Consider the following 24,187-nt stretch of genomic DNA (forward strand, 5'->3'; position numbering starts at 1 on the left):
AATTTGAACTCTCTGGGAGAAATATTTTGTAGGTCTTTAATTTGAACACACACTAAGAAATATGTTAATAGTATTAATAACTGGCATGTTTGGCAATTAATTTATGAGTTTAAATAACATTGCACGTCCCTCAAACAACTTAATAAATTAAAATGCACTACTCCCATGATTAATTCAAATGTGCTACTTTTACAACATAAAATAATAAAGCATTTATATTTTGTATATATATAAATTTTAAATTATTGATATTAAAGATTTATAAAGAACGATTAATTCATGAAAGTCAGAAGCCATCTATTGACCCGGGGTTGTATTGTAACCAAGCTATGCATCTGAGTTGCATGGGTATGATACGACCTGGGTTACAGGAAGGTCACGGACATCCTGGGAATAACAGAGATGAACTACATAATGCACCTTTATCAACTTCATATCAGTAAATGATAACTGAATCAAATATGTTTAAATATATTGAATGTGTGTGAATAAAAATAGATTGGATTTTTGATGTTAAAAACTGAAATATACATGTATGTGTATTAAAGCCATCTATATGGAATTTTGCTGCTTGGATGATTTTTTTATTTTAGTCTGTGTGAGAGAAGCATGTGTATGTGAGGAAAAAAAAGAAAGAAAAGAAACAGATGAAAGAGGGAGACTGGGAAAAGACACTCAAGCAAACCAAAATAAGATCTCATGATAATTTCTTTCTTATTATATTTAAGACATATTACACATGAGAAAACAAATAGCTATATCACCAACACTTTTTCTTCCAGACATCATCAGCTAAAGTGATTTTGTTTATTTCTATTCCTACTTGCCATTTCACATATATTAATTGTATTCCTATATGCAGAATAGTAAATTCAGTAATATGATAAATGTTTTATAGTGAAAATGAATTATAATCTACTTATTTATTAAATATATATTAGATCAGAGTCATTCTATAAATTATAGATAGATTTGTAGAAGGCTATACAGATAGTAGTGTTGTTACTTCTGAACCGAGGACGTGCCAGAGGAAGTTTCGATTCGAGGCTTGTGTTGTTAACTTAGAAATCACGTGACCAAAGATAAACGAAACCTCACTTTCTGTCCATTTACGTGGGTGTCGGAATGCTCAAACCCCCAGATCTGAAGTTTTTAGACTTATGCAATTACATTTTTAAATACCCAGTCATACAAGCAATATGAAGAATACAAATTATTTCAGGAAAATAGAATATTTGCCATATGCAATTCATATATTCTATTACATCATATTTATATTCGTACTGTCATTTAATGCCACAGTTTAATGGGTAAATGAATCTATCAGAGAGAGAAAATCAACACACGCACACACACTGTGGGGTTTTTATTTTAGTTTTTTTTTTTTTTTTTTTTTATGGAATATGTGATGGCTGCTTCGTCCTACGCAGCTTCATTTACAGGCTTTTGGCTGCTTTATTTATTTATTTTGACTAACCACCAGATGGCGCTGTTTTCGGCACTCTGAAAGCTTTGGATCTTTTCCCAGAACAGTCAGAGGAAAGCCTCATCATTTTGCCCATCACTACAGATTTGTGTTCAGCATTTATGATTCGTTCATTGACTGATTCTTATGTGCAACTTGTACAGCAGAAATGTAGGTCATAAGGTAAATAAATGTAAAAGTAGCCTATTAATAAATGTAGGGTTAATAATAACGTAATACAATATGCTATTAAACCATAGTTTGTCGAACAACAAATTTAATCAATGAAGTGTAAATACTAGTTATATAATACAGATAATAACAACAGCATAGCAATACTGAAATACACGAATGAATTACATTTATTATTCAGTTCTTTTGGTGAATCAACATTCAGGACGACCAGTGTAGTCCGATTCCCTCACGAATGACTCTTTTGAACCGGTTCTTTTTATTGAATCAAAACACTTCAGTCGGGGCGGCCACTGACCATAGACTGTATAAAAACTGACTCAGTTGAATTCTAACAAGTCAAAGATATTTTACCATATCTGACTTGAAATGAATCAGATCTTCTACTGTGTTATGTTATGTGTGACTAAGACACTTGACTGACTGTTTAAATAAAATATAGTTTATGTATTTTATTGTAGGCTAATCAGTGGCATTTTATTGAATAAATATCACTTTTTTGGTTTAATATTTTTAGGCTATATATACTTTGGGACTAATTTATCTATTATTTTTAATAGACGGCATTTATCCCGACTCTAAAAAAGTGTACACATACCTTTTCAAAACATTGCATTTAATTTAATTAATTAGTTTTTTCTCTCTTCTGTTCTGCTGATTGCAGTGAATTAAATAGGTGCCTTTCCCCCTGAAGTATTTCCTCCTTGAAAATCCTAAAAGAATCTCACATTTCACTGCTGGTTATATATGCGATATATAATTGTGTATGTGACAAACAAAAATCTTGAATCCTAAAAGAATCGAAGCGTTAATGATTCCGAATCCGACACCTTTTCGCGAGAGTGCCCCTTAAATAGTGTGTAGCAGTGGGTGTGTCCCTAATGAAATTATCCACGTAACAAGTATACCTCGTCATATACTCAAATCACAAACGTTAAAACACGTCCGTTCCTGTTCAGGAGAGGATATATTTCCAAGAACTGCACGATTAGCGCGTTATTATTATAAAATCGCTCTAGTCCGGACACATTTTAGTTCCTGTGTCGCGGTTTCAACACGGACTTGTTTGACAGGAGCGCTCTGTGTCTGCTTGAGATGGCGGCCAGATCGGAGAACGCGAGGGCCCAATAAACAGTCAACCTGCGCGTCTACAACCTCCCGAGAAGCGCAAGCCGTGTTATTTACCCCTTATCGACACCCTCTAGAAACCGAAGCAAGCTATGGAAGGCGGGAAACCCACCCTGCCGCTGGTTTACCAGGCCGTGCAGGCGCTGTATCACGACCCGGACCCTGCCGGCAAGGAGCGCGCCTCGGTCTGGCTGGGAGAGCTGCAGAGATCGGTGCGTTCATGAGCGGGCCTACTGCGCCACAGCACCCTCGCCCACTTATAAACATTTACAATATGCGCTGCATTGCGACTAGTGTCCGTTAAGGCCGCAGTGAAGCTTTCTGAACCATAAACAGCAGCTGTGTTGGGAAGTAGAGGTGGTCACATGTGTTTGGACTGTTGTCGGGGTTTATTTGTATCCATTGCTGAAGCCATTCAGCTGTGGTTCGATGGCTTCAGATCGAGTTTTGGGTAGATTTAAGCAGCAAGTTTAGCAGAAAATAGGGTTTATCATCTAGACCACCTTGTTAGTAAGCTGGTGACTGTTTTGAACATGATAGCTAGTTCCTCGTTGGGCATTAGCTGTTTGACCAAGTTCCAAAAACCAGCTTGTCCACCGAATAAACAAACTAGTAGCTATTATTTGCTGGTTTAAGGTGTTTTACCATTCTAGACTAGCTAGAAACCAGATACCGTGTTTCAAAACCCATCTAGTTTAAGCTGGGTTTATACCAGTAGGGTAGGTTGAATTCAGACTTGGCTGATTTGGATGTACAGCTTTTTTGAGCATCATTAGACATATTTTTTAAATATTGATATTATAACATCAACACTGCAATTGTAGCTCCAGAGTAAATGCTATTTATGTTGCCTCTGCCTTTTATTGGTTCTTCACTTAATTCTGCTTCAGCAAAGTGTAAGATTAGTGATAAGGAAGGTGTTAAGATTGTTGGCCTTAAGAACAACGCATTTGTTGCTTTTTGCAGAACTAAGTGGCACAATATTATGATATTAATGGTGAGAATTGCATGGCTTCACATTTGACACTTAAAGCCCTTTGATTAAAAAAATCACATTTCAAATATGAATCTATCTCTTACTCACAAAAATCTAGTTTAATACCTGTATGAATTTTTCTTCTGAGCACAAAAGAAGATGATTTGAAGGTAACCAAACAGTTGATGGTAGCCATTGACTTCCATAGTTTGGAAAAATACCACAATTAGTCAGTGGGTACCAGCAACTTGAGGATGAGTGAATGATGACAGAATTGTAATTTTTGGGTGAAGTATCCCTTTAAGTTAACTGCCCTGCTCCAAACCACACACTGATCTACCAATGGGGTCTGTCATATATATATATTTTGACAGATATATATATGTCAAAATGTCTGTTTGTGAGTATTGTATTAAATTAATTTCTGATTTCTGTTCTGTTGAAATCTAAAAATTGCCCTATAATTTGACAAGACTGCTGAATTCAGTAAATTCAATACGAATGGACTTTTTCCCTAAAATGCACTGCAGTATTATGACATCAATAGTCTAAATTACATTGGCTTAACACTAAAGACACTTAAGTAGATCTATCCTAACAGTCTGTATTTTCAGGTTGTGTAGTGAAGGCTACACATAGTATGTTCCTGGTTCCTGATGCTGGTATTTATTTGCATTAGCAATATTTGTCTTTGTGTGATGCATCTGATGTAGAAGTGTTTATTGTTTTGCTTTTCCTTATATATGCAAAATACAACTGGTCCAACTTGATGTTCAGTAGCTGATAGTGATATCTAGAGAGTGGGGGGACTGATATAATGCTGATTATCCATGTGGAAGAGCATCTACAGTTTATTTAAAGGCAGGGTAGGTGATTTGATTCAAAGATGTTTTGTTATTCTGGTTGAAAGTCTCTTCCCATCCCGATGGCAATCTCTAAGTTAAGTTCGCCTACATGTATTTATATGCATTTTTTTTATAATCTGTGGAAGGCGTAGGGCTATAAAATGTTCATCCAATCATATCCCTCGGTCCGAGGACTACTATAGGTTGTCCTACCTGTCTGTAAACGTATGTATTTGCATACCATAATTTTACTGTAGGGACCCCTAATGGGAGCAGCTGAAGGACCGAAAGAGAGAGAGAGAGAGAGACATAAAAATATCAGAAAATAGAAATTATTAATTGATAAATATGCAGATCATCTGAAAATCGTTTTTTGTTATTGGCACTTCCTCATTGAGGTTGTTCTCCTGTACAGATGTACGCATGGGAGATCTCGGATCAGCTCCTGCAGATGAAGCAGGACGTGGAATCGTGTTACTTCGCAGCCCAGACAATGAAGATGAAGATCCAGACATCGTTCTATGAGCTTCCCCCAGAGACCCACACCGCACTGAGAGATTCCCTCCTGTCTCACATCCAGAACCTCAAAGACCTGTCTCCCATCATCGTCACACAGGTAACGTCCCATCGTCTGTGTGAACTCGGGTTATATCTGCTAAACGTGACATGATTTGTGTTCTGAAACAAAATGAAAATCAGTGGTGATGATCTCGAAACATCTGGCATTCATGGTTGTGTTTTGGACATTTAGTGTGAGGTGTTTGCAGGGACTGTCCATCCCGACCACACTGCAGTGCTACAGATTGAGAACGGTTAAGAAAGTGGCACTGGTGTTTTAATGTCGTTCTTTTTCCCAGCTTGCGTTGGCAATCGCAGATCTGGCTCTTCAGATGGCCTCGTGGAAAGGCTGTGTTCACACCCTGATAGAAAAGTAAGAATCCACTTCAGACTTGTTCAATTGCATGTTATTGATATGTTTCTTATCTGTGACCCTGTTTACAAATAATATTGAAGGAATAGCTCACTCCAAAATGACTATTACATATAGTGAAAGTAAGCCAGGATTGCTTGGTAGCAAAATTTCCTAAAATGCAAAATTTTTAGTGACTTCATAAGCTCAAAAATTACATGTGAAATAATTCTAAAAGAATTGAAATAGTTGGTCTCACCTTGAAATTTCATAATCTACCCAACGCTCTGTTACGCTTCTTCCAGATACAGTAATGATGTGTCCTCCATGCCGTTCCTGATTGAGATACTCACCGTTCTGCCGGAGGAGGTGCATAGCCGCTCTCTAAGGATCGGAGCCAATCGTCGGTCTGAGATCATTGAGGATCTGGCCTACTACTCTACCACAGTGGTCACTCTTCTGGTATAACACAGTTATATCTGCACAACAGTTTCTATTATCAGATAAGATGCCTAGCCTGTCGGTCCAAAGTTTAATGGTTATGACACATACTCCAGACTTAGCATGCTAGAGACATGAATTTCCATGCAGGAAATTTGGTGCATTTTTTTATTTTAGCTGTAAATTGTTTAAAAATATATTTACATTTTTCATCTGTAAATTTGTAAATTGTTTAAATATATAAAAAAATTCATTAAATGTTTATTTTAAAAAAATTGGAAGTCTTATATATTTACAATTATTATTATTTTTATTTTAGTTATTTCTAGCTAATGCATTTGGAGTTTGGACATTATCTTTATTAACCAGCTAGATTTACCTTATTTAAATCAGCAAAATTCATGAAGTTTGCAAGGCATAAAAACACATCTCTTCCTCCATGGGGCCATTGTCTGTTGCTTTTACTTATTCTTTTTTCTGTGCTATCAATCCATCCATGCAAATAATTTTAGTGGTTTAGGCCCTGCATAAACAGTTAAATAATGGTTTATGATTCTGAGTTTGAAAGTTGTTGTATTTCCATGATCAGGTGACGTGTGCGGAGAAGTCCGGACATGATGAGAAGATGCTTATCAAGGTGTTCCGGTGTTTGGGGAGCTGGTTTAATTTAGGAGTGCTGGACAACAACTTCATGGCTAACAATCAACTGCTGATGATTCTCTTCCAAGTGCTGGTAAGATCAGACAATGCATTCAGGCGTTCACTTAGCTCCCACTTTCTCTTACTTTAAAAATATCTTTTTTTCCCACTCTTCCTTACAGCAGAGGGATGAGACGTCCACAAACCTGCATGAGGCGGCATCAGACTGCGTGTGCTCAGCACTGTACGCGATTGAGAATGTGGCTGTACACATGTCTCTGGCCATGCAGCTCTTCCAGGGAGTCCTCTCTCTAGAAACAGCCTACCACATGGCCGTAGCCCGAGAGGACCTCGATAAGTACGTGCGGCATCATTTGTGATCAATGTATGCAGGTCATGCAAGCCTCAAACAAAACAGCTCTGTTCTGATACCCAGTCAGATGCCATAAGACAGCATCTTAAGTCTCATGGGAGCATATAAGTGGCATTTGGAATAGTCTACATGGGTAGCTAAAACAAATAGCACTAGTCATGCTAAGTAAACAGGAGAATTTCTGTTGAGTTTGATGTAAGCATGCTTCAAAGATAAAACCTCAAATTGTGCAATACTCAACTGATTTCAGCAGAGTTAAGATTTTGATACAGTGAAAGACCAAATTGCTCAATACTATAAATGAGAGACTCTTCTCACAACTGATCTCATTTCCTTTGCTGTTTCCACCATGATGGATTTTTTTTTTTTTACATGGGCTTGCATTCCTATTGAAAGAAACCTCACTAATCCTTATAATTTGGCCAAAAGAAGGTAATTTAAAAGGCAGCATATTCATACTCTGTCAGGTTGCTCTTTAGGTTTTGGGACCGAGTGAGTGAATTGCCGGATCTTTACGGAATTGTGTTTTTTTGTTCCCTTTTCTTGCTTTTCCATCACAGGGTGCTAAATTATTGCCGGATCTTTACGGAATTGTGTGAGACGTTTTTGGAGATGACAGTAAGGACTCCTGGCCAGGGCATGGGAGATCTACGCATCCTAGAGTTACTGCTTATTTGTGCTGGACATCCCCAGTATGAGGTGAGAGTGAAAGCTGACATATTCACACATAATGATAAGTGACTATGAGATTTTTAAGCATCCTCTTAACTGTCTATTGGGAACCTTTGTCCTCTTTCAGGTGGTTGAGATCTCGTTCAACTTCTGGTACCGTCTGGGAGAACATCTTTATAAAATGAATGATCCGGCGATCCACAGAGTGTTCAAGCCGTACATACAGAGACTACTGCACAGTCTCGCCCGCCACTGCCAGCTCGACCCAGATCATGTGAGCGTCCTTCCCTTCCCGTATCTTTCTCCCATATCCAATACAAGCCACTTCTTTCCAGTACTCATTGCTTTTGTGCAACAAAATTGAATAAGCTTCATGATTTGTTTGTCTTCATCTCTTATTTTGTGTTTCCTGTACAGGAAGGAGTCCCGGAGGACACAGATGATTTCGGCGAGTTCAGGATGAGAGTGTCTGATCTTGTGAAAGATGTCATTTTCCTAGTCGGCTCCATGGAGTGTTTCTCACAGGTAGAATTTACACTAATAGAAACATGAACTGAAAGTGATTTGAGGAAAACCCCCCCAAAGTGATTTTAAAATTTAGAGCGATTTACTGAGAAACGAAAGGGAATATTCAACCTTACCAATCTTATTATAAATACTCTGTGTCCTCTCATCAGCTGTATTCGACTCTGAAGGAGGGAAACCCCCCATGGGAAGTAACTGAGGCTGTTTTGTTCATCATGGCTTCCATTGCTAAGAGTATCGATCCGTAAGTATCACTTTCAGTCATGACTAAACCGCTTCGTATTCAAGACTCTTACTTTCACCAATCAAATTCACACCTGTGGCTGGGGTAGTGCAAACTTTGAGTTATGTATACTGTTGCAGAATATATACATTTCATTATCTTATTGTCCTGTATTTTGAGACTTAGAAGGTTACTTTTTTGTAATGTTTAATGATACTGTTATCATTTGTAAACTGCAGAATTTTATGTAGTTATTTATTGGAATGACATTTTGTATAGCTCTGGATATTGGTGCAGAATTTCAGATTTATTTAGATTCTGATTCACAAGCTCTCGATTTGATTCTTATCTGATTTGTCTCTGATTCTTTTGGATATTGTTCATTGTATTGATTCTGTAGCACATATAGCTTTTTGTTTGTAACTGTAAATTGTCTCCCTCTCTCTCTGCTGGCTCCTAGTGAGAATAATCCCACACTGACAGAGGTGCTGGAGCAGATAGTGTTGCTTCCCGAGACGGTCCATCTTGCTGTTCGTTACACCAGCATCGAGCTGGTTGGTGAGATGAGTGAAGTGATCGACCGGAACCCTTGCATGTTAGGTGACTGTCACAATCTGGTTTATTACATAATACACGATCTATACTCACAAGGTGTTTTATTTCTTTGTGTGTATTCATGATGTCTGTATTGGGTTGGTAGATCCTGTTTTGAATTTCCTGATGAAGGGTTTGCGGGAGAAGCCGTTGGCCTCTGTGGCAGCTAAAGCCATTCACAACATCTGCTCGGTGTGTCGAGATCACATGGCGCAGCACTTCCAGGGCCTGCTGAACATCGCCCGCTTGCTCGACTCATTTGCACTGTCAACGGAGGCTGCGGTTGGCTTACTGAAAGGTGTGGTGGGGATTCATGTTAAATTAGTTTTTTTGTTTAATAAATAAGTTTATTTATTTATTTATATATAGCAGTCAACACTTTTCTGTTGATCTTAGTCATGCCTTTGTTGTATGGCTGGTTTTGTTTAAGTGGTGTGATTGGTTTGTCTCAGGTACAGCGTTGGTGTTGGCCCGCCTCCCCCTGGAGAAGATCGCGGAGTGTCTGAACGATCTGTGTGCGGTTCAGGTCATGGCACTGAGGAAGGTTAGATACTTCTTACTGTGTGGTCTGTATTTCTCAATGTCGGTGGTTAACTCAATAAAGTAATGTGTTGTCTTTGTGTCCAGCTGCTGGCTCAGGACTCCAGTAGTGGGAAGTCATCAGACCCCACTGTGTGGCTGGACAGACTGGCTGTAATCTTCAGGTGAGACTCAACATCAACACCTTTGCACTTTAAGAGCAATATTGTGAAACATTTTATTGGATTGTAAATATTTCTGGTTTTTAATTTTTAGTTTTTTAAACTGACACTCTTGGAAAGGATTTTAAAGTAATTTCTGAAGGTTTTATTAGTTTAATAATAATTTAGTAGTTAAATAATAGTTTGATAATTTATCGATTTTTATTTTTTTTATGTATTTATTTTGCTTGGTAATTTATTTTTGTTTTATTAGTTTTTTTATTATTTATTTGTTTGATCATGTATTATTTTTGTTTTCATTTATTATTATTTTTTTTTTACAATTATTTTAATCTGGATTTTGCCGTGAAAATAGAAGTCAAAGCCATAGAAGTTGGCATAGTGGTTAAAGAAAATGTTAAAATCGAGTGTACAATTTGTCCTCCTTGCAGATTATTGGTTTTATAGTTTTGCAAAACTTTTTAAAGTTTTAAAATGTTTGTGAAAATAATAACTAAGTATAGATAACAAAAGATATTAAATAACATTTCATCTGAATTCTACACCATATTGTCTTGCTCGTAAATTCACAGTTTATCTCTGCATGTTATTGTTAAAAAAAAGTCTTTAAATAGCATTAATTAATAACTGCAGCATTTTTCTAAAGTTGTATATAGTATTTCACAATCCAGTTAAATCCTGTTGGATAAAATTGAATTCCACTCATTAAGTCTTCATTTCACAAAAATGTCACATTAAAGAAGTTAAATGTGCACTGTTTCAGTTCATGCCATTTTTAAAAAATGTTCTTAAAGGGTTGCAATCTTTCTCTATTAGACACACAAACCCCATAGTAGAGAATGGACAGACACACCCCTGCCAGACAGTCATTCAAGAGGTATGTTTAGCTGTGTGTTGAATGACACAGTGCTTTGTCTGTAAATGTGTTTCTTTCTAATCATCACCGTTCTTTGTTGTAGATCTGGCCGGTGATGTCAGAGACGTTAAATGCCCACCAGAATGATAACCGGATAGTGGAGCGCTGCTGCCGCTGCCTGAGATTTGCAGTGCGTTGTGTAGGCAAAGGCTCAGCTTGCCTGTTACAGCCACTTGTTACTCAGGTTTGTCTTTTTGCCTTAACAATGCACATCCACTGATCTGAGTGTGTGTTTCTGAAATAAAACAGTCAGTGTAGATCTCAAAAATGTATTTGTGTTTCAGATGGTGAGTGTGTACCAGGTGTACCCTCACTCCTGTTTCCTGTACCTGGGCAGCATTCTAGTGGATGAGTACGGCATGGAGGAAGGATGCAGACAAGGCCTGTTGGATATGCTACAGGTAGATTTGTCATTGACCCCCTTACAAAGTTATTTAATTAGAATCTTGTGCTGCATTGAGTTAAGATTGATGATGATGATGATGATGATTATGAACTAAGTGTAATAAATCAGTAGCTGCATTTTTCCCTCTTGCAGGCTCTGTGTATGCCGACCTTCCAGCTGTTAGAGCAGCCTAATGGACTGCGCAATCACCCCGACACAGTGGACGATCTTTTCAGACTCGCCACAAGGTATCAGTTCTATGTTAGAAAAACAAGCTATCTGATATGATAAAACATGTTCAAAAGAAGTGACTTGCCACACAACAATAAATTAAAGATAAGCTATTTCCTCTCATTATTTCAGGTTTGTCCAGCGCAGTCCGGTCACATTGCTGAACAGCAGTATTATCGTCCACATCATCCAGTGTGCCATCGCTTCTACCACTCTGGACCACCGAGATGCCAACTGCAGCGTCATGAAGTTCATCAGAGACCTTATTCACACCGGGGTCACCAATGATGTACGCAGCACCGTCGATCAAACTAAACCAGTCGAAAGACCCTGTATATACATTTTCATTGCATATAACTGATTTTCTTGTCTTTCAGCACGAGGATGACTTTGAGGCGCGAAAGGGTCTGATTGGTCAGGTGATGGAGCAGCACGGGCAGCAGCTAGTGACTCAGCTGATCAACACCTGCTGCTTCTGTCTGCCACCTTACACCCTGCCTGATGTAGCAGAGGTACTCTGGGAGATAATGGTCTTTGATCGGCCGGTATGTTTTTACTCTTTTTGAACACACAACACTTTTTAAATGTCCCTTAAATACAGATTAACCTTTACACATTTCAAATATCTCAGCAACAGAATCACCATTGGCTAGTATTTTGTTTTATTTCCCAGACTCCACCAAATCAGCTTATATTTATACAGCTTTTGGCTTAATGAATATTAATCACGTTGTCTCTGTTCACTTGAACTGTAAACAATTTTAATCATTTATACTAACAACCCTTTAAAATGTGAGTAAATCACTCGCATATGTGACTAAATTTCCATGCTCGGTGACTAAATAATGTCTATCGTTAGCCATTGGCTAATAAATTGTTAGATTTCACTCGCCAGTGTTTGAGTTAGAGGCTAAGTATAAGTTTAACGCAGATATTTCATTTTGAATTTCTAGACATTTTGCCGCTGGCTGGAAACCGCACTGAAGGGTCTTCCAAAAGAAACAGCAGGAGGCGCTGTAACCGTCACACACAAGCAGCTCACTGACTTCCATAAGCAGGTCACAAGGTGAGTTTGTGCCTTCAAAGAAGGCCGTGAACATCAACTGCATTAAGACAATTTAATTATTTCATTACACTTCTGAAGAAATTTGCCTGTTCCTTAATTAAAAGAGCTTTTGTCTGTAATAAAAAGTAATATAGTGTTTATCAGTGTAGATTACAGGCAACATTTGTCTTTTGGGGTATTGCAAGTTGGTGCAAGTTCGGTTCTCCTCGTGGTTAGCTCATTACGGCATGCATTAACAAGTTCCCATAACCAGTTGTCCAAGAGGGTGAAGTATCTCATACTTTGGCAAGTCTTGACCTGAGGAATGGGGAGCCTCCCAGCGTGGTGTCTAATGCATATTCTGACAATGCAGAATGAGTCACAGCGTTGCATGGAAAGTCCAAACCACGCCAGACGGATGGATGCAGTGCCATTGTGTTGCTCGCCCATGCTCTCGGCGTGTTTGGAAATTGACCTGTGATTAGTAATAACAGACCAGCTCATTGTTTATTAGTTTGATGAAAAGTGATGCTAATTTGTTCTCTCTTTTTCTCCATCTATTTATTAATCTGTCACCTCAGTGCAGAGGAATGTAAACAGGTTTGTTGGGCGATAAGAGAGTTTACAAGGCTGTACCGATAGCTGTCTTTTACCTGCTGATGCTGCAAGACCAGGTGACAGAAGCATATTGAACTCTAAATTTCTCGTTATTGTGCATAATTAATCCTCAATAAATGACATTTATTTAACAATGTAATAATTTTAATTCAGATGATCAGATCAGTTGATTTAAAATTTAATTCTTGCTTTTTTTCTTATTTGTTTTAATACATTTTTAAACTTTTATATTTGTCTTATACTGTTCTTAAATATAATAGGTTTATTAAATTATTAATGTTAAAGATTTTATTTTTAAATGTTTACTTAATGTAATGCATAAAATCTAAATTTATTTATTGTATTTTTTGCTTTCTCTTATATTTAATATTTTTAAATTAAACTTTTTTTGGTGTTCTTTATTTTAAATGGAACTATGTTAAACATTATTATTTAAATATTGTATTACAATATTTTAATATAGTAAAAATTAAAATAAAATGTTTTTTAATATTATTATTTTTTTTTTTATATATATATAATTTCTGCTTCTGATAAGAAAAAGCATTATACAAAGAAACGGTTTACAAGAGATTTTTAATTTTTTGTTTATCAAATCTAAACTTTTTCCCCCAAACACTATTTACCGGTACGCAATCAGGCTTTGCGAAAACTTTAATTTTATCAAGTCACAAGCAGATTAAGTTGTCATCGTCAAAAACCTTTAAGTCACAAATGACTGGAGAAGTCATAAATTCATTGGTCAAACATGTTGGAATAATATAAAGATTTCTGAATAAATTCAGCATTGTAAAATGTTCTCTCTTGTCCTCTCCAGGTCAGATTTTTTGTTTTGCTAACATTTGGAGGAAGTGGCAAAGGGAGTTGACCATGATGACCACTGTTGAGAAACTAAAGGGAACTCTTGCATGAAGGATTTGTGGGACTTGGCACCATGGGAAAGCCGACCAATTGAATTGGAGCTTTGGAGTGGCAGGGTTTCAGGAAAAGCAGTTTGCCTTGTGGGTGTCAAGACTGCAGCCCCATCCCTCCCCTTTACCTCTATGAGCACACTGATGTCAGCCGTACCGAGAGAAGGGGGGGATATTTCGGAAGGGACACCGTCGTCTTGTGGGAGGGGGGCCATCAAATGGACACTGAAATACACACACACACGCACTCACACACACACACACACACCTATATCAAAACATGGATGAACTTCTGCATCGGTCGGATTTCTGGGGGTGGATCAAAAACCAACGACAAATAAGGATGTGCCTGGTTGCAAATCATAATGCATCATTAAAAAAAAGAGAGACTTGTACGTTTTTAAAAACAAATGGAGATTTATTTTCATGGACGTGTGTTTAGAGATATGGCTTTGCTGCCAGTGCCATAAAAACGACTACCAAATTAAAGATCGTCGCAGCCTGCGCCTGTGGGACATTTGGAAAGGGAGAATCTTGGGACAGTTTGCATCACCCTTGATCTTTTAAAAGTTGGCTGGGATTTTATCCGTACAGGTTATGCTGTAAATTATGGAGTGGACTGGCAGAGTGGCAGGGTTTTTTTTTTTTTTTTTTTTGTTTTCTCACCCTATTGGCACATTTCGAGATGCAGAGATAGTCTTCGGACGATTATGTGAACAAATAAAACCAACATTGTGAGGAACAAACACATTTTTGTCTTGTATCTTTTCAGAGGCACTCGAGTGTTTGAGAAGTGATTTCCGTTCTCCTGCAGCCCTCAGAACCTGTTTGACTAGTTTTCATTTTACGAAATTTACATGGGTCCGTCTCGTTTTCTGAGTCATGGAGTAAACTGAACCCTCCTCTATTGTCTTTGTTTTTCGAAGGCCCTGCAATCATGTGTTTCTCTCAATTGGACATGTAAACCCTCAGGTCAAATTTGCTGAATGGACGTTGTATAGTCACATGCATTCAAGTTCAACAGATTCGTGTTACTGGCAGGGACCCAACTGGATGAGGTCAGCAGATTTTATCCACCTGCTCTCGTAATGTTTGCAAAGAACTTGCATGAAATGTGAGTCTTAAATCTATGAGTGACAGCTTACATCAGGGTTTTACAGTTGTACTAAGGTTGCTCAAACGTTCATGGGATGAATCATACTGTGGTAACCTGTTCATGTCAGCAACCATTTAAAATACTGCAATGGTATTTATTGAAATATAACATTTTAAAAGACAAGTTTACATGAAGACAAAAAAATGTGGGAAAAGAAATGTCAAGTGTCCGTCTCCAATGGAAATGTTTTAAGTATGGCACCAGTGAGGGCATCTATTTATTCCAGTGCTCCACAGGACCTCCAATTCTGAGCAGGCAATCAACAAGATGGTGTTGGTGATGAAAAATGGACTCCTCTTTCAGTTAGTGGATGTTTTGAGCCCAGGTGTGGTGCGCATTTTGACTTTGCAACAGTCTGTGGAGCTCTTTGAACTGCTCCACCGTTTGGTCTTTCAGGTCAGGGTTGGAGATCTGCAACCGAATGCTGTCTGTGGACCACGAAAGCTCGCCTGAAAACATCTCGGTAAGGATCCTTGCAACAACTGGAACAACCTAGATAACGGAAAAATGGCAGATTGATGTAGCAGATGGAAGAAATCTATGCTAGTTTTGATAAAAGCTAAATTATAAAACAACTCTAGCTCTGGATGCTGATTGGCTAAAATACAACATCTGTTCATCTAGTTATATTAGTGCTATATTGTGATCACAATGTTGCATTTTCTTGCTAACACAATGTAACATGGTTTGCTAAGTCTAAAGAATGCCAAATTATAAACTGGTCTTAAAATGCATTATATAATAACAGTTGTGACTTTAGAAGTTTGCTGTGATATATTGCGAATACAATGCTGCATATCATTGCTAACACGACATGGTTTGCTTTATTTAAAATATAGCTCTGGTTTCGGATGCTGATTGGTTAAAATACACAATATAGTACCATCTTTGACATGAAACAACCGCCGTGCATTGTTGCTTACAAAGCAATATAGCATAGTTTTTCATTACTTTATGAAACAGCTCTGTTTCTGGATGCTGATTGGCTAAAATATTGTGCATAGTAACATTGACATGAAACACCTGATTTGCAAACAAGCTGATTTGCTAAAGTACACAGTTTAGTAACGTGTGATATGAAACGCCTGTTTACCTAGTTGCTGCTGTGTTATATTGTTAATATAATGCTGTGAGTCATTGCTAATAACTCAGTTTAGTAATACAACACAGCCTTGTACACCTTCTTGCACAAACAAACAACTAAATAGAGTCTATGCACTCTAAATTAAACCAATAAACATGGATTTCATCTCCAAACCTGGACAACGATGAGCTTTTTCTCCTTGGGCTTCCTGTCTGGCCAGTCCTCACCGAAACAGAAGTAGATCTCAAAGGGTGGTGGAGTGGGCGCCTCTCCTTTCTGATACAAAATGAGACCTGAGAAGAAAAAAATAATCTTAATTATTGACCGAATTAAATACGTACCAAATCTACACGATGATCCCATTTGGTGTCTCCTAAAAAAATTCCTGCATGCGAGTTTGGAAGTGTTTTATTCATACAGAAGAAAACTGAAGTGTTGTGTAATTTTGTATTTTCTCTTTTTCACTTCCCAGCAAAGACAGGAAGCTTCTTGGTACTAGTGCAACATAAAATGAAGAGCAAAGTGTGTTAACACTATCGTGCTGGCAGACAGAATGGATTTGAAACATTTTGTCAGCTCATAAATCAGTTACATTTCTGTCAAGTTTTAAAGCTTTTCTTTATTAACAGAAATGTGTAAATAAAATGATTCTTCCAAACTCAGAAATTTAAGGTTCAAAGATAATCCAGTGGTTGCCAGTTCTGAATCCCAACCCAGTCTCATATGAGCTCAATTGTTTGTCAGTGCTGTAAAGCAGTCACGATATATCTGGATATTGTGATTATTGAAATTAAAGACTGATTCCTCTTACCATGGAGGAAGTTGTTCAGACTGAAGACCTTGATCTTCATTTCTCTTTCCATTGGATTGGGCGGACCCTGTTCGGCCACACCTGGCCCGGACCAGAACACTTTACACTGGCACAGTCTGATGGCATAGATATCTTGTCCCCTGATCTCCAAAATCAGCCCTCGGTCCATCACATCCAGTAGATGATCGGTATAGAACCTCTGCTTCTCGTTCTGGATCTCAGCGGTTCCTGGGAACAGCACCTGCTGCAGCGTTACCGGACCAAACAGCTCTACTTGCTCTGGTGTGGGCGCCAGATTACCGTAGTAAAGTCTACATCCCTGAGGGTTGCTGACAGTCAAAGAACCAGCTGTCCGACCCCTGTACTGGAACTTGATATCTAGATCAGTTACTAGAGAAGAGAAAACAAAAGGGAACATTTTATCGTCATTTACTCACCATTGTTCCTTGGTTTTCTTTTTATTCTTTTGTAGAACACAAAAAGACATGTTCAGTAGAATGCTGATGCTGCTATTTTCCATAAAATGAAAGCAAATGGTGATGAAGTGATAGAAAATGACTAAAGGCATTATGAAAGTGCTTCATACCAGACTTATGTAACTATACAGAAACAAATCTAAATTTATATTGATCACTTAAAAAGTTCTCGACAACTCTCAAATCTTTTTGTATCTGGTCTATCAATATATGTTGGGCTAAGTTTGATAAATCATGGCAGATGTGAAATATGTCAAAAGTCAATGGTTGTCATTTGGACAACTCTTGTGATAATTTTATGGTACTTTTTTTTTTGTTGGCAATTTTGGTCATCATTCACTTTCATTGTATGGAAAAGAGCAGCATTAACATACAGCCTAATGTTCTCTTTTTGTTGTCTACGGAAAATACATGAGAGTGATTAATGACGGGCCGTTCATTTTCGGATTACATTTTTCTTTAACAACAACTGACATTTTCATTAATTTCACAATACAGCTAAGGTGTGCACTAGTTTTTAGTGTCTCTAAACACACCTCTTGCAAAGTCAATTAACATCAGCATTACTCAAATTGAACAGGCGGGACAAGCAATTGTCAAAATTTTCTGCAATTTAGGTATGTCTTCATCATAAACTGCAACATTAATCCAGAAAAACAAGGCATTAGAGGCTTACAGGGCAACATGTGCGGACTGCTCAGCAACTCTGAGATGCAGGGATGAACCTGGTTCTCTGCTTGAACTGGCACCTCTTGCATTGGGCTGTCCACCATGGCTGGAGGGCCTACAGAATGAGTGACTACATCTTGAAGAAGAGGAGGCGGTATGACCCCAGTCTCCATTCCCAGACCGTTCGGAAGTCCCCCACAGGGGTATTGTGCCTGCTCAACTTTGATTGCACTGTGACTGGGAAATTCAGTCAAAGAACCAGCCGAAGGGCCGGTGCTGGGCTGGGAGAGGTGAGAGGTCATAGGAGCACTTCCACTGGGGTTATTATGGACAACATCTCTTAAGAGGTTCATTGGAGGGTTATGGTGGGTGGGATTATAGCCATCAGCAATAGTAGAGGTGAACGGAACGTCTACTCTAGAAGGGTATGCTGAGTAGCTGGAAGGGTCTAAAAAAAAAAAAATAAAAAATAATAAATACATAAAAAAAAAAAAAAAATAAAAAATAATTCCAATCAACATCCACTTTGAAGAAATCTTACCAATGGAGAGTTTGACAAAGTTTTGCAGCTGGAAAAATACAATAAAAATCTATTACTACATGAAGACATTGGTGAAAATCATGATGATCTATGCTCTTCAGAACTTACCTCCTCTTCCTCATCGTCTCCGGCATCTAAAATCAACAAAACAAGGGATCATTTATTGGCTTGTCCATCTTTTATCTCTTAAAGACTTTATGGCTGGACTTCTATGGTTTCATTCCTGTGTTGATATTTCCTACTTAAGCAAGAAGATGTGGTGGGAAATATTGAATGATCTGAGCTAACCCATTTAGAGCTTAAGAGAAAATAGCATTGTTTTAGAAAGTATCCCTTGTAACTGGTCTGTAGGCATGCGCTCTCGGTCCTTCCTTACCTCCATTGACTGACTGGTCGCACACCTCATAGATCTTATAAGGCTGGACGGGGGTGTCCTTCGTGCCATCGTAGTGGAGTCCAAACTCTCGGCTTTTGTTTAGGGCACAGCGGAGATTGGCTTTCCATTTTGCTGGATCTGGCTCATCTACTCCTTCCTGATACTTGCCTGTTTCGAGAGCCCAAGCCTGAAGAGCAGAAGGAGTAAAACAGGCTGGAGGAATGCTTGTGGGAAATATCTAGACACATGACTTGTCCCTTTCTTTTTTTAAACAGACAATGAGCTTTAGTTATGTCACAGTCTATTTCGAGTATCATCAGGGGGCGAGAGATTCCCATTCTAGTATTTGATTGGACAAAAATCTACGTAGTGCAGGATAAGTTGTCAATATTTTTGATGTTTTTTTTCTGAAAATGAAAAACTAAATTTTAAAGCATACAACTTCTAAATGTGAAGTCTGTTAATGTACACTTGCTTAAAAATGCCTCAAAGGAGTTCTAACAGTCACAAAACTAATTTTGAATTCGCAAGGTTTTAACCTCGTGGTTCTATGCTTTTCTTGACTTCCTCTTAAAATTTTGCCACAGTTAAATCAAGTGGAATTGAAACTCCATTTTTAGTTCTCCAAAGTTGGTTGCAAAAGTACTAAAAGATGATCCTTAAACATATCACTAGAACTTGTAAATACAGACATGATTTTAAAAGCGCATGTGAGGACAGTGGTTTGCTTTCCAATCTTCTTCTTTTATTTGAATAAATAAATACTGAAGAGTGAAACTACAAGGTATTTCAGTACCCGAACCGACCCCCCCCCCAACTCCCAAACCCCCCGCCCCCCAAGAAATTCCCCCTAGTACTAACTTTAGAACAGAATAAGTACAGAGTAAAAAATAGACAGGAGGCTTAGGTTGATGTTGAATTTAATATCTTATTTAGGGAAATACCACTTCAATATCTACAAAAAATGTTACAAAAACAGCATGGGTGATTCCAATACCATATTACTCACCTTAAATATAGTGTTCTCCTCCTCCAGGGTAGGCATATGGCGTGTGGCATGTCTCCATGGGATCCGGAACAGTCTGCGCTCTTGATTGAGCCAGTGCAGTCCTGGGTATTTCCCACTGTTAATCTAGCAGAGTGAGAAATGTTTACTTTACTAATGTAGAACAAGCTTAGGACGTCAAGATTTCAAATGATATTCCTCTACTAGTTTTGCTTCCATTTTACATGCTGATATCTGGAAGTGCTGCATGGATGAAAACACATCTCCAGTGTGCTTTTATGCATACGTTGGAAGGTTTGGAAATAAATTTGACAAGGTTATACTACTGAAGTCAGATAAGATTAAAACCATTCTACCGTCGTCAATTTTGTCATCGTTTACTCATCTTTATACAAACTTAATTTCTAATGTTATATTGAAAGCATACAGTGAACAGAGGCTATTCAAGCTCCATTAATGAGGAAAAAAACTATTATAACTATTTTTATTGTCAAAAGTGTAGTAGAATATAAATGCAGTAGCTCACACAGCAGTCACTTTCAAACCAAGCAGCATTCTGTTGGTCACCATAGCAATGGTAAATGTACAACTTTAAAGTAACTTAAAAATATCATAAAAGTATTCTATCCGAACTTTGTGCTATATTCCAAGTGTTCTGATGATCATTTGAGGTAAAGACTGAAATTCAAGTCGTTATTCGTGGAAAAATTTTCCATCTGATGTAGAACTCAGTATCATTTGCATATGCACATATTTAAAAAATGCTGTGTCATGGTTCGGTTCTTCATCCTGATGTGAGAATTAATGCATGTGGCACAATTAAGGTCATAAAACTACTTTTATGGTGCTTTTTGATCTTTTATTTAGCTTGACAGCACATGGTCATCATTCACTTTCACTTGGGACGTCATAAGGGCGAGTAAACCTTCAATCGAGGGTGAAAGATCTCTTTAAATTTCAATTGTTTTTAGGCTTTTCTTCAGAAATGTTCTTTGAAATTACAATGCGCATAGTAAATCACAATTCACCTGTGCCAGCAGCCATGGCTTCAGACGGATCCTCCGTGGTTGACCACTCATGGTGCTGGAAAACGAGGGGGTCAGAGGAAGCAGTAATGGTGAGCACTGTTCTTTTGGTCAGCTATTATCATAATGGGGCAAAAAAGAGAAATAGTTACATTGTTGACAGACAGTTTAGTCTGGAGCTTGGCAACTATCAGAGAGAGGAACATTATTATTATAAGCTGAAGAGAGGTGTTAAGCTTAATTTTTTGTTTTTGTTTTGATGTATCACTCCACACAATTTTAGGCCAAAAGACTGAATAAATCTAAAATACAAAAGCAGCACAATGACAAATGTGACAAGATGTGAGCTTTCAGGCCTCTGCCGAGTCCTTAAATCGCTGCTATCAGAGCAGGTGCTCGTGGGAAAATAGAAAGCATGTGGTTGTGCACATTCAGTTTAAAAAGCTCAGTAGCACTAAGGTCATGTTACCTCTGTAAATAAACGACAACATGACTGACCACAATGAAGGCCAAGCGCGAACGCCACCATTAGCACCCTATGCACTAAAAAGACATGTTAAGTTGTCTTCATGACGGCTGTAACTTATGCAGAAATGAAAAAGAGGGTGTGAAACTTTCAAGGTCACTTCTTCTGATTAAACATTAGTCAAAAGACTACGTTTTAAACAGGGGTCCCCACACTCTAAACTCTGCAGGACACCGGCCCTCCAGGACTGAGTTTGGAGACCCCTTGTTTTAAATGCCGTCTTGATATTGCACTCCCATGAAGGAAGTTCTAAATACTACTCATTTCATTATGAATCAATGAGAGGAACAATATTAACCAAATGCTTAAGTGGTTTTGATTTGGTTTACGAAGGAGAAGTAGATGGGGTACCTATATAATGATTATGTTTGGTGTTCTCTTATTTAGTTCCCTCTGTTCCACTGAGTTATCTTTACGTAACAAACTCAGTTCATCACTTTCCAAACATATACATATGATATTGTAAATAACGAAGTGATCAGATGGCATTTTAAATTCCCCAAAAAACCCATAAAAACTATTTTTACCCACATTAGAAATCCCACATTAGAAACTTCACGTAGAATCATATAAATGATGTTTTGAGAAACTTCTGGAAAAACATGACTTTTTTTTATTTATCCGATTTATTTTATTTATCTATTTCATTTATTTTATTTATTTGATGCATTATTGGCATCTACCTTTTTTAGGATTTACTCAACATTTAAGTTAAATAAAGGTAAAAAGTTCAAAACGAATTAGATAATTCTATTATATAATGTCGACAGCTGTTATTTAGAATTCTGACATTAAGCACCCAATTTCTCTTCAGCTATTTAAATAAAAAATAATAAATTTCATAATAAAAATATGCATATATTATTTTGATTTAATTTCATTATATTGTTGTTTTTAGATTTTAGTAATGAGGTCAAATGTATGCAAAAACAAACAAACAAACAAACAAACAAACATTGGTTTCAAAATACAATAGAGGGTTGTACTGACAAACTTTTTTATTAACAAACTTTTTTTTTTTTTAGTAACATGCAAATTGCTACACATAAAATATAAACATAAACATTGCCTATTACTCAAGAAGCCACAATGTAGCCAAAACACCCGTTTAATTCCCACCTGTCCGTAAATAACACGCGCCCAAAGCTTCCGAAGCCAACTTAATACGACATAACCCTCAAGATTTCATGCTCCGAAGCTTCTGCAAAGGGTTTAGCGAACTTCAAATCACTCACCTGCGCTGAAAAGTGTCCAAACGGCGAATCGGGTTCGGTTCAGCGTCTACCTGCCGGGCGCATATAGATCAGATGAGGTTTAGATCTGCGTCTGTACGTCCGTTCAGCTCCAGCAGATCAAACGGACGACGACCGACTGATCGCGGCTCTCCAGGAGGACTCTCTCATATCCATGTTGTTTTTTCAGAGGCATGAGACGACAGAAGACGTATTTGCAGAAGTTGAACAGGTACCACCCTTCCGGATGACATGGGCTAATGTAAACGGAAGTGCTGTGTGTTTAATTTTTCATACATGCACTGTGACCCATCTACGCTGTGTGTGTGTGTGTTACTGCTAACACTAACCCTAACCCAGTTAAGAAAATGTCAGTGCATTTTATTAGACTAAGTAAGGCAGGTTAAGCATATTTTTATTGGTTAGATTGTACTGTTTTGATTGTGAAGTTTGATCACAGAAAATGAATTTCTGAACATTCATAAAATATCCTATTTGACATAAATACAGGAGGCAACTATAAGATTGTTCTAAGATTATATTTAGTATATATTCATAGAGTTAGTTAGACTTTAAACTGCAGTACGTTTATTTCTTCACTGGGTGGGTTCTTGTCACTTTTGGTATTTGTTGATGTACACTATGTGTTAGAGTAGCATAGAAGATTACAGTATGCCACTGTTATTTTGTTATCAAGACTGAACCGCTTTGTTGTTATTATTATTATTGTTATTATTATTATTATTTTAACGATCTTGCTTTTGATGTTTAAATGATCGCACTCAACAGCCTAGGTAAAAACAGTGTTTTTAAATCCTGTGCACTTTATTTTTAAAGTTTACTCGTATTGTTGTGACATAAATTCAGGTCACATTCATTAAGGTGTGGTGATGTTTTTTATTATTATTATTATTTGGCTTAAGTGGGCTTTTAAAGCTTATAAGAAGGATAAAAGGACTCCAACCTCTTTGACACAGTTGTGCAAACAGCTGGAGGAGAGAATCAAATCAAGCATTTTGAGTTGTACAGTTGTACAGTAAATGTTTTTGCAGTCAATAGCAAACTTAAAATACTCTCAGAAGTATGAATTGATTTCTGACCGAGTTTGCATGATATACACCTTTTCTTTTTGCTTTTGACATTCAGATGCAGTGTTGACTTCTGAGCTGGGTCTGATCTGGCAGGACATGAAAACCCTGCATGTGACCCAGGAAGAGAAAGTGCAGCTGCACTGCCAGACAGTTATGTGCTGCACATCTGTGAGCAGCTATTTCTGCACTCCCTGCAACTGACGGAGACTCTACGGAGGCGAGGTGTCTACTCCATGTCAACCGAAGCAGGGTGGCAGCTCAGCTCGCTATTGACTGCACCAGTCTGTGAGTGTGATTCTTTTTCACTTTGATTGCATTGACATAAACAGCCTTTGATCACACAATATGGTGACACTATTTCTATTTACGGCTTGAATGGTCGCTCAATAAAATGCAGGATTGTC

General features: G+C 37.8%; 2 protein-coding genes across 4 annotated transcripts; one reads left to right on the top strand and one right to left on the bottom strand.

The window, feature by feature from the left end:
- The first annotated feature begins 2,560 nt into the window (after positions 1-2,560).
- On the top strand, positions 2,561-14,004 carry LOC109066997 (transportin-3). The gene is made up of 23 exons (XM_042739682.1): positions 2,561-2,997; positions 5,022-5,222; positions 5,464-5,537; positions 5,822-5,978; positions 6,547-6,690; positions 6,779-6,954; positions 7,530-7,668; positions 7,769-7,915; positions 8,059-8,166; positions 8,319-8,410; positions 8,850-8,989; positions 9,090-9,281; positions 9,436-9,527; positions 9,611-9,687; positions 10,501-10,561; positions 10,644-10,784; positions 10,885-11,001; positions 11,139-11,233; positions 11,349-11,505; positions 11,594-11,761; positions 12,170-12,282; positions 12,843-12,935; positions 13,697-14,004. The coding sequence occupies exons 1-22, from the start codon at positions 2,878-2,880 to the stop codon at positions 12,901-12,903; spliced, it is 2,772 nt and encodes a 923-aa protein (XP_042595616.1). The 5' UTR covers positions 2,561-2,877; the 3' UTR covers positions 12,904-12,935; positions 13,697-14,004.
- Positions 14,005-15,026: 1,022 nt separating this feature from the next.
- On the bottom strand, positions 15,027-22,970 carry LOC109067118 (interferon regulatory factor 6-like). Of its 3 annotated transcripts, XM_042739706.1 has the most exons (11): positions 22,696-22,970; positions 20,938-21,049; positions 19,913-20,035; positions 18,904-19,090; positions 18,636-18,661; positions 18,528-18,555; positions 17,994-18,434; positions 17,142-17,231; positions 16,842-17,069; positions 16,205-16,323; positions 15,027-15,438 (listed from the first exon to the last, which is right to left on the bottom strand). In XM_042739706.1, exons 2-11 carry the CDS (start codon positions 20,986-20,988, stop codon positions 15,250-15,252), a joined length of 1,482 nt encoding a protein of 493 aa, XP_042595640.1. In that variant the 5' UTR covers positions 20,989-21,049; positions 22,696-22,970; the 3' UTR covers positions 15,027-15,249. The 3 variants fall into 3 exon arrangements, with proteins under 3 accessions (XP_042595640.1, XP_042595632.1, XP_018939668.1); XM_042739698.1 differs by having other exon boundaries at positions 16,842-17,231; positions 20,938-20,992; XM_019084123.2 differs by having other exon boundaries at positions 16,842-17,231; positions 22,696-22,969.
- Positions 22,971-24,187: the final 1,217 nt, after the last annotated feature.

This window comes from Cyprinus carpio, chromosome A4 (genome assembly GCF_018340385.1).
Source record: "Cyprinus carpio isolate SPL01 chromosome A4, ASM1834038v1, whole genome shotgun sequence".
NCBI classification, from domain to species: Eukaryota; Metazoa; Chordata; class Actinopteri; order Cypriniformes; family Cyprinidae; genus Cyprinus; species Cyprinus carpio.